Below are 8722 nucleotides of genomic sequence, written 5' to 3'. Positions count from 1 at the left end.
AGACCTCGTGGATTCAAGACTGGGGCTGCCACTTTGGGCAGCTCTGAGAGACCAGTGTAAGCTGGGCTGAGGAACCCATCTGCAAAGGAAAGGGCGGAGGAAGTCACCTGCAGGGCTGCGAAGAGGGCAGGTGCCTCGAGGGAGAAGCGAGAGGAACAGGGAGGCAGGAGGGGAGTGAAACGAGCTGCCTGGAGACGTATAATAAGAGTTTCCATCCCCTGGGGTAGTTGGGCTGGCTCACCTGCCTGGAATGTGCTGGAAGGCAAGTCTAGGTGAAGAAGAACAGAAACTGTGAGGGCTGCACCAGGACTTGTGTAGTGGACAGTAACAAAGTGGCCACCAAGACAACACCTGCACTTCTTTTTCAAATATTTTATTAATCTGTTTGGCCAAACAGGTAATGGAAACAGAATAATAATTTGCTAAAAAGTTCAGTTCAGGAATGCCCTTTCCCCCAAGAAACAAAAGACTCCATGGTTACAGAATGCACCATTGGGTTATGACAACATTTCAAAATAATGTTTCCATTTCATATGTAACAATGTAAACTTCAAAAATAGTAAACTCTAACCCCCGTCCCTCTTTACAGATCTATCACAGATAGAATTTTCTGGCAGACCCAAAGTGTGTAAGTAAACAGCCTGGTGCTTAAAAGTTTCATAAAAAGGTTTACAGATTCAGGAAATAATTGTTCAGTCTTGGTCGGGAAGTAAAAGCAACCAGCAATCCCCCTTCCGCATAATCGATCTTATACGCATATTGTACACCGCAGACCGCGTTCCACATACACTGGTCATCAGCTTTGCCATTTTTGTACACACACACACACACATATAGTTTTATTTGTTTCTAAAGATTTTTACATCTAAATTATAAGACGGCGCCAGTGACTTATCACGTCACTTCGCTCCACATAGGTAAAGACGAAAATTCTGTAGAAGGCACTGTAATTTCTCTTGCATGATCTTACGCAGACACGTGAGAGCAGGCCAGCCGGGGCTTGGACTTGTCTGTCCCTTCCTGTTACCTGGCACAAGCCTGTCCTCTCATGGTTTTCGAAGTCCATGATCCATTTCTGCCTCAACTCTTCACATCCCAGCCCTCCCTCCCTCCCTCCCTCCAAATTAATTGACAGTTTTCTTTTGGTTCTTTGAAATTCCTTAAAATTAAGAGTACAGCTCTGGTATAAAACAAAATATGACCTACCATAGCTGAAAAAGTAATCACAGTGTACAATGTCGTGTTCAGTTGCTAAGATTCAAAACATTGGCCCTGGCTTGTCAAGAACGTCAGTCTTCCCAAACAATCTAGGCAAGGACCGTTCGAACCCACTTTACATTCATTGACGAAGTGCTGAGAGGGTCTTCTTTCCCCTTTCCTATCAAATTGGTACCCTTACGTGGAAGGGTCTGATGTGGAAAAGTGCAAGCAAATTGGACATGCCAATAAATACCATAGAACTTACCGCAGATGACCAAAACTGTACAGGTATGTACACCTTACCCAACCGAGGTTCCGCCCGTCAGCCATAGACCTCCCCATCGTCACCACGAGGGCGTCACCACCGAGTTCCAAGGAGTGGCGTTAGCGGGCGAAGGAAGGGCGGGCTCTTCTGTTCTTGCTCTGAGGTCCCGAGCCCAGGTCTGCACCTCCCTCCGCAGGCTCCTCCTTCTTCCTCACCTTGAGGCGGGTGAGCAGCTTGATCAACCAGACATCCCACTCCTCCGGGAGGAGCAGGAGCAGAAAGCCCAGGCCGATGATGATGATGGCGATGATGCGGACCCCGTTGAAGACTATCTGACTGGTGTAGTGATCGACCACTGCGGGAGACAGAGCACTGGGGTTACTCACCTGGCTGGCTGGGGCACAGGGCAGGACGCGTGGTCTTGGAGAGTGGGCGGGGCCTGGGGCATCCTCCTGGCAGGCTTGGGTCTTCCCTGAACCACAGAATCCTCCTCAGTATGATTTTGTCCCAGGCGGGCTGTTGTCAACTGTATTTTAATTTTTAACATTGGCAAAACCTTCCGTTAATTCAACAGAGGGAGACAGTCAACCAGCCCGTCCCTTGAACAGATGTCAGGGAGAGTTCTAGAAGCTGAGCAACGGCTCTGCTCTGACACGTTAAACAAGCAACAGTTTCCTCCGCTTCTCTTAAGTTGCAGTAGGTAATAAGAAATGATTTCGATTCATCTCTCATACGCCTGGCTATATCCTATGCTCAGATAGGTTTCTACATAAGACTTACCTGGAATGTGCCTTCTTGAGAGAGAAACACGGTGTGAGTATAGATTAAAGATGCAAAGAATGTAGGGGAGTATGTTGAGAAGTTATATTTCAGAAGCCTGCAGTGTCTGGACCTCTTTTTACCAGCTATCCAAGGAGCCTGGGTGCTTTCTGCATCTTAAAGTACAGAAAGTCTCAGATTATTTCATTTGGTTCTCGTATCAACCAAAGTAGCAAGGCCAGGAAGCCCTTCATTTGCAGGGGAGACAAACTGGGCCCACAGCTGATGAGTTGGGGACCCCAGGCCTCCAGGTGGGCCGCGGTGGTGCCGGGCCTAAGCCTAGTGTCCTGGCATCTGTCACACTGCTGCCAAGAGGCAGTCCTGCTGGAAGTGCCGGGCGACAGTGGGGCACAGACAGCACACATGGGTTGGGAAAAGGCTCAGGAAATGGGAGTTGCTTTGCTGGTGCTTTCAGGTGTATTTAACACCACACTGAACAGGAGAAAGGCAGCCACTCTCTGGGAGGCACAGCCAGGTGGGCTGGGCTTTGGAGGATCCAGCAGGTGGCTTTGGAGGAGGCTGCGCCGGGGCAGGGGCGCGAGCGCTCCGGGGACGAGGCATTTGCAGCCCTCTTCTGGCTGAGAGGAGGATGCACAGGGAGGTTGGGGTGAGGCTGGGGGATTCTGGAAAGAAAACCCCAAATTCAAACCAGTGCGAGTCAGGAAAAGGAAGGCGGTGAGGAGCAGGAGAAGACAAGCTTTCAAGAGAGCTGTCAACTGTATGCAGTGGCAATGCAGCAATGCATCCCCGGGGAACACGAAGTAAGGTCCTGGGCACCTTCTCTCTCGTTCTTCGTGGAGGAGAGGAGAACGATGTTCCCGCTTCTGCAGCTGGTCAAGGTGTGTCCACATCGTACCCTGAGCACGTTTTCTCCCATAGAAAGTTACTTGCAGAAATTAAGGTATTTTCTGCTACTTAATTTTCTACATTTATTAATAATACTAATGACATTCATCTCTGCTCCCCACACTAGTTAGAACTGGGATGGCTTTAGACGTTCTGTATCTTGGTGTGGTGCGTGACAATCAATCCATCGTGGAGAATATTGCACATGTAACACACATCGACATTTTACCTAAATGCTTTTTTTTTCTTTGCAGAAGGCTTAACATGCATTCTATACCAGGCACAGCAAGAACATACGTGAATGTGTATGTTGAGAGTATGTGTAGGTGAGCGTGAGTGCAAGTGTGTGTGTGTGTGTGTGTGAGTGGACGTGTGTGTGCTTGTGTGCTTGTGCGAGTGTGTGTATGTGGATGGGTGTGAGTGTATGGGTGCGAATGTGAGAGTGTGTGACAGCGTGTGTATGTGTGTGTGTGTGAGTGTGTGAGCAGGTGTGTGCATGCAAGTGTGTGTGTCTACGAGCAGATAGAGAAAGCCATAGAGGTTTACCTGCGTTGACGGGTACACTGAGGACGATTCCAAGAGACATCAGAGTGGGATATGTAACAGCGATTCCAAAATTTAATACAATATTGAATGCTGAAATAGAGAACGTAAGAAGTGGGCGTTACTCTTGACTGCCTGGACTCTGCCTCCTCGCCGGCCTACCTGACCCCGGGTTCTCTGATGAGGCCGGAGTCACAGCAACTACAGTGACACTTTGCCCTGATTCAGTGAACCTGGGGTTCCTCTGGGGGCTCCAGGACTTGGGATTAGGGACAGACACTCTGACTACTCGGGTTCCTCTGTTCCCTGAGTTTTGAAGAAGGGAAAAGAAATTTGGAAAAGGTAACCAGTGAGAAGGTGCTAGAAATTGGGGCAGTGGCCAGCCTAACAGCTTTGCTTTTCCCTGCTGCCAGCAGGGCTTCGGGAAAACCATGAACAGGGGCTTTGGGATGTGTGTTTTTAGACAGAAACTGGGGGAGGCATCTCCTCGGTGGCTTTTCTGCCTGACACTAGACTTACATTGAGTAATGAAGATGACAATGATGGTGATGATGTTAATAATAATGAAAACGGACAGCATTTATTGAATACTGCCACTTATCAGGCGACGTTCCGAGAGACCTGCATGCAAGAGTGTACCAACTCCTCGCCACGCTACTCCTAGTGGGCGACATGCAGGAAACTGCAGTGGCCATGGTGCCACCACAATGGCTCTGGTTCTGGAATTAGAATCCAGTGCCGCCATTTCAAAGACTACTTTGTGAAACACAAAGATCTTAAAAAACAGTGGGAAGTTAAGCATAACAGTAAACACCATTTTTCTTCCCCAGAGTGCGGGTGTCCAGAGTCCCATCAGTCACGGGTTCCTGGGGATGCTGGGCCGGGCGATTGCCACTTACTCAATAAGAGAACTGAAAATCCACAAAGGTTTCCCCATGGAATGTCAGCGAAAGAGCTCCAGTATTCCACTTTGGTAAAGTAGAGGATGACGGGAATGCAGGTGATGAAGAGGATGTTAAACACACCCAAAATGGACAGAAATAAGGCGGCTTCTCCAAACTTAGCACTGCCCAGGAGGAGCTTGAACAAAACCTGCAGGAGAAAGCAGAGGGGAGGGCTGAAGGCTCACCTCGGTTCCCAACCTGACTCAAGGGATGAAGAATTCATTGGGTAAAGTGGGAGCTGTCCCGCAGGAGGGGTGCCCTGTTCCGGGTCAGCTGGGTGGGGTTCGCTCATCTGCACACGGCTTCAGATCTCGGGGACCAGGTGGCAGAGGGCTCCTCGGGCTACACACAGAGCATCTTCAAGGGTCGCAGCTTTTCACACTGGGCTGGATTTGTCTGGGCTCATGACACCCCATTAATCTGAGATTTCTGCCATGATTACACATCCTCTCACGGACCCCTACGATGGAGCCACGACCCTGTACAACACAGTGTGAACCCCATCGCCCCAAGAAAAGGGGCTTTGGCTGCAAAGACATTTTCTATAAATCAAAGGTGGAGAGATGTTCTCATCTCTGCTCCCTCTCATCACCTCCATTCCAGGGATGGTGCGGGTTTTTAGGGGAAGGCACCAAACATTTACTTTCTTGCACCTGTTCTTGCTTGTACCTCATTGCAGGTGCTTGGCAGGCCAGGAGGAGAGCTTAGAGGTGCAGAAGGTCCCCATCCACCTGAGTCCAGGGACCTGTGGTCTGGTTTGAATCTCTGTGTTGCTGTCCCTCCCACTTCTCCTGCTTTCTCCTTGCTCAGCCATTTCCCAACTAGTTCAGGTATTTCCTGGTATATGTGCAGGAGGTATGGGAAGGGAAATAAATAGCTTTCAGCCTGCCACTGAGTAGTCCCTCTGGACAAATCGCAGGCAGTCGAGGAGCAGAGACAGAAATCTGCATAGAATACCGTGTTCAGCATGGACTGTGTTTCTACGTGTTCTCTGTTCCTCATTAGCACGCAGCTAACTGAGTACAGTAGAGTGTTGCTTCTTAGCACCTTCTGCATTTGGACAATGGCTTTGAAGTCTCAGGATGATGCTAGATTATCACGTCCCCTCAGAAGGAGGCGTTCCAGAGGGAAAAAAATGATGTGTCTTCCTCTGTGGGTGACAAGGGCAGGGAACTGATGGCAGATAAGAAGCTAGAGTAATTTGTCTCCAAAAACCATAACACAAGGCACTCACAGAGCTGGGGAAAAGATGCTATTTCTTATGCCTTTCTACAGTACTTAATTCTCTCTGTCCTCCCGTCCGGATGCACCACAAAAGGCTGGTAAGTCTCAAAGCCAAAATCTCATTTCTCATTGAATCCTCCAGGTCAGTTTCCCAACTTGGAGAGCTGAAAACATTTGCATTCTCTACTAAGGATCTCAGGAGGAGGAGAGAGGAGGAGGGAGGAGGGGAGGGGAGGGTGCAGCCAGGGGGCTTGATGGTGTAGGGGGCAAACAGAGCGAGGGGCCCGGGTATGGGAATAAAAAATCTGTTTCCTCTACACCTGCAGGTGGGACGTGCTTTCCAAGGGATCCCAACATTTTGTCAAAAATATTTTATAATCTTCATAGTAGCAGTTGTACTTTTTTATTTATTTAGCCTACAAGGCAGTGTGCTTGGAATGTATACGGATTCATCCGGAGCACTGGCGGCTGCAGGAACCGCGTGGGCGAAGCTTTGCAGGACGAAGCTGCGCCAGAGACACAAGGTCCCCCCAGGGTCCCCAGGTTCCCCAGGTGGGGACTCAGCTGAGCAAACGCGGAGCCAGCCACGCAGGGCCCTGATCCTCGCCGGGTTCCCGTCTACACAGTGAAGTCAGGAATCTGACTCTGCCAACCCAGCGGGTACCTCCTATTTTGCCCCAAGTGCTGCAGGTATCTGGCTGCGGATGGAAAGGTCCGGAAAGCCAAAACCGAGAGCAGCCTCACGCCTCCACGCTGCCCTCATGGAAACGTCCATCTGCCCATGCACTGAGAACCAGCACTTGGCTTCAAGCACGGGCGCCACCAGAGCCTCCCCCAACGCAAAGGACCAGCCACGTGGGGCCGGGGAAAGCTCGGAGACCCCGCGCCCGCGCGCGCGTACCTTGTAGAGGGCAGACACGGACGCGGAGCCCACCACCAGCGCGATGCCGATGACCGAGTGGCTGTGGAAGCCGTCGGCGTAGGTCATCATCACGATGCCGGCGATGGCGAGGATGGCGGCCACGATCTGGACAGACGGAAGAGAAAAGCGGTCAGGGGCGTGGCGGGGCGTGGGGGCACCACCCACGTGCCGACGAGCTGCAAACGCGCGTGGGGTTCAGCCCTGTGGGGGGACAGTGGGGTCTCCTTTCCGGTCTTCCTTGGGACAGAAATAGGCAAAGGCTCCTGTCTGCATTTTATGCTGCTGTTTAAAGGGGCACTTAGCAAAGCCTGGCGTGACCAAAGAACCGGAAACAGTTCCCGCAAGGAGTAGCTTAGCGCCGGGGTGGCCAGTCCTGGGACTCTTGGGAACTTGAGAGCCAGGTGGTTATGCAAATTCCACCGACAGGTTATTTGGTCATGACAAGGCCTGGTAGACAGTCCCTGGGCAGCAGCTGGAAATGACCTGAGTTCTGTCCCCACCTTCTGAAAGTACCTCGCGTGACCTTGGCTTTATGTATGTCATATCTCAACAGGGAAGGCACCACGAGGACAGAAGATCTTGTCCCCATTTTCCATGCCAGCTGCGTGGGGCCTGCCATAAGGTCATCTGCCAATCGGGGCTACCAACCATGTCCTAACCCTGGAGGTGCAGTTCCTGTCCTTGGCGGCCACAGGCCTCCGCCACCCCAGCCCCAGCAACTGGCCTCAATACTGTCGTTGTCCAGATACCGACTTCTAGGCTGGGGTGGACGGCTTCACGGATAGCATGCGTTACTCTTGTGCAAAGTAAAATTGCCAGCGTAAATAGGAGATAAACTGCCCGGGACACTATTTCCCAAAGGAGAAGAATGCACCAGCACAGAGAATCAACACAAGGACCCGTCTGAAATAGCCGGGGAGCTGCGTAAATGTCACTGGGTGGGAGGTGGGGAGGGGGTGTTGTCAGCAGAACAAATGTATGCGGCAGAAGTTTCGGCTGCTGGATTTATTAACAGTTTTATCCCTCTTACAGAGCACTCAAAACTGGCTTCCGCGGTCTACAACAATACCAAATAACTAAGATTTACCGAGGGGTCATAGGATAAGTGTTTTCTGTGTATTTCTCATTTTAGCCTCCAAATAGGTAGATACCGTCATTCTCCCTCATTTTATAGACGTGAAAACCTGGGCTCAGAGAGGTTACATAACTTGCTCTAAGTCACACAGCTGTTGTGTGAAAGAGCAGAGACACAAATTTTGGGTCTGTTTGATTGCAAAGTCGGTGCTCGTGTGTATAAACAGGAAAGTCTGTTTCACATACGTAGTAAGCCATTGCCAACCATGTACTCTTAGAGTGGTTTAAATACACAATTTTTGGATTAGTATAAAGTAATGTGGTTGAATCTTGCCCAGTGTGTCTGAGTTATATACTTCTCCTAGTGTAGACCTCACGCACTATTTCCATATATGCCCGTAACACAGGGGCCCTCGGGAGGGCAGGTGGGTGTGATGTCCTAGAGAAAGAGCCGACCCAGTCTGTCTACTTGTCCTCTCTGGTTTAGCGACTCATTTGGAATGTACTGTTCTGCATCATGCATATGCAAATATGCATAGATTTCATATTCAAATGCTACATGTACTGTGTACAACTGTTCATTAAGAGAAAGAAACAGAGATAGCAAGACAGTAAGTGAATTCCACCTGCCTCCCCGCCCTCCACTCAGCAAGAGAATAAGAAAAAGAAAAGTAGAAGAGCAGGCAGGGGAAGGGGGCGGTTTCTGCTCCGGAGCGTACGGAGTGCAAGGATGCTGCAGGGATGTTCCAGCCTGGCTAGGCATCGGAGGGACCGGCGAGAAAAAGAAAGAGAAACAGAGGAAAGAAGGGAGGGAAGAAGATAGCAAAATCTCAGATGATTTGGTGCCTCTCCAAAGACACTTGAGTCTTTCCAAACTTATGGCTG

General features: G+C 50.3%; 1 protein-coding gene across 2 annotated transcripts in view; it reads right to left on the bottom strand.

The window, feature by feature from the left end:
* Positions 1-357: 357 nt before the first annotated feature.
* Positions 358-8722, bottom strand: part of SLC35F3 (solute carrier family 35 member F3) — a 240177-nt gene continuing 231812 nt past the window's right edge. For both annotated transcript variants that reach the window (XM_069484694.1, XM_069484695.1), the window contains 4 exons: positions 6743-6868; positions 4573-4765; positions 3677-3766; positions 358-1820 (listed from right to left, as the gene is read on the bottom strand). In XM_069484694.1, coding sequence (XP_069340795.1) covers positions 1585-1820; positions 3677-3766; positions 4573-4765; positions 6743-6868 — 645 coding nt within the window. In that variant the 3' untranslated portion in view covers positions 358-1584. The remainder of the gene's footprint in view (positions 1821-3676; positions 3767-4572; positions 4766-6742; positions 6869-8722) is intronic.

Source organism: Eulemur rufifrons, chromosome 11, assembly GCF_041146395.1.
Source record: "Eulemur rufifrons isolate Redbay chromosome 11, OSU_ERuf_1, whole genome shotgun sequence".
NCBI lineage: Eukaryota > Metazoa > Chordata > Mammalia > Primates > Lemuridae > Eulemur > Eulemur rufifrons.
This window is presented reverse-complemented; position numbering and strand designations above follow the sequence as displayed.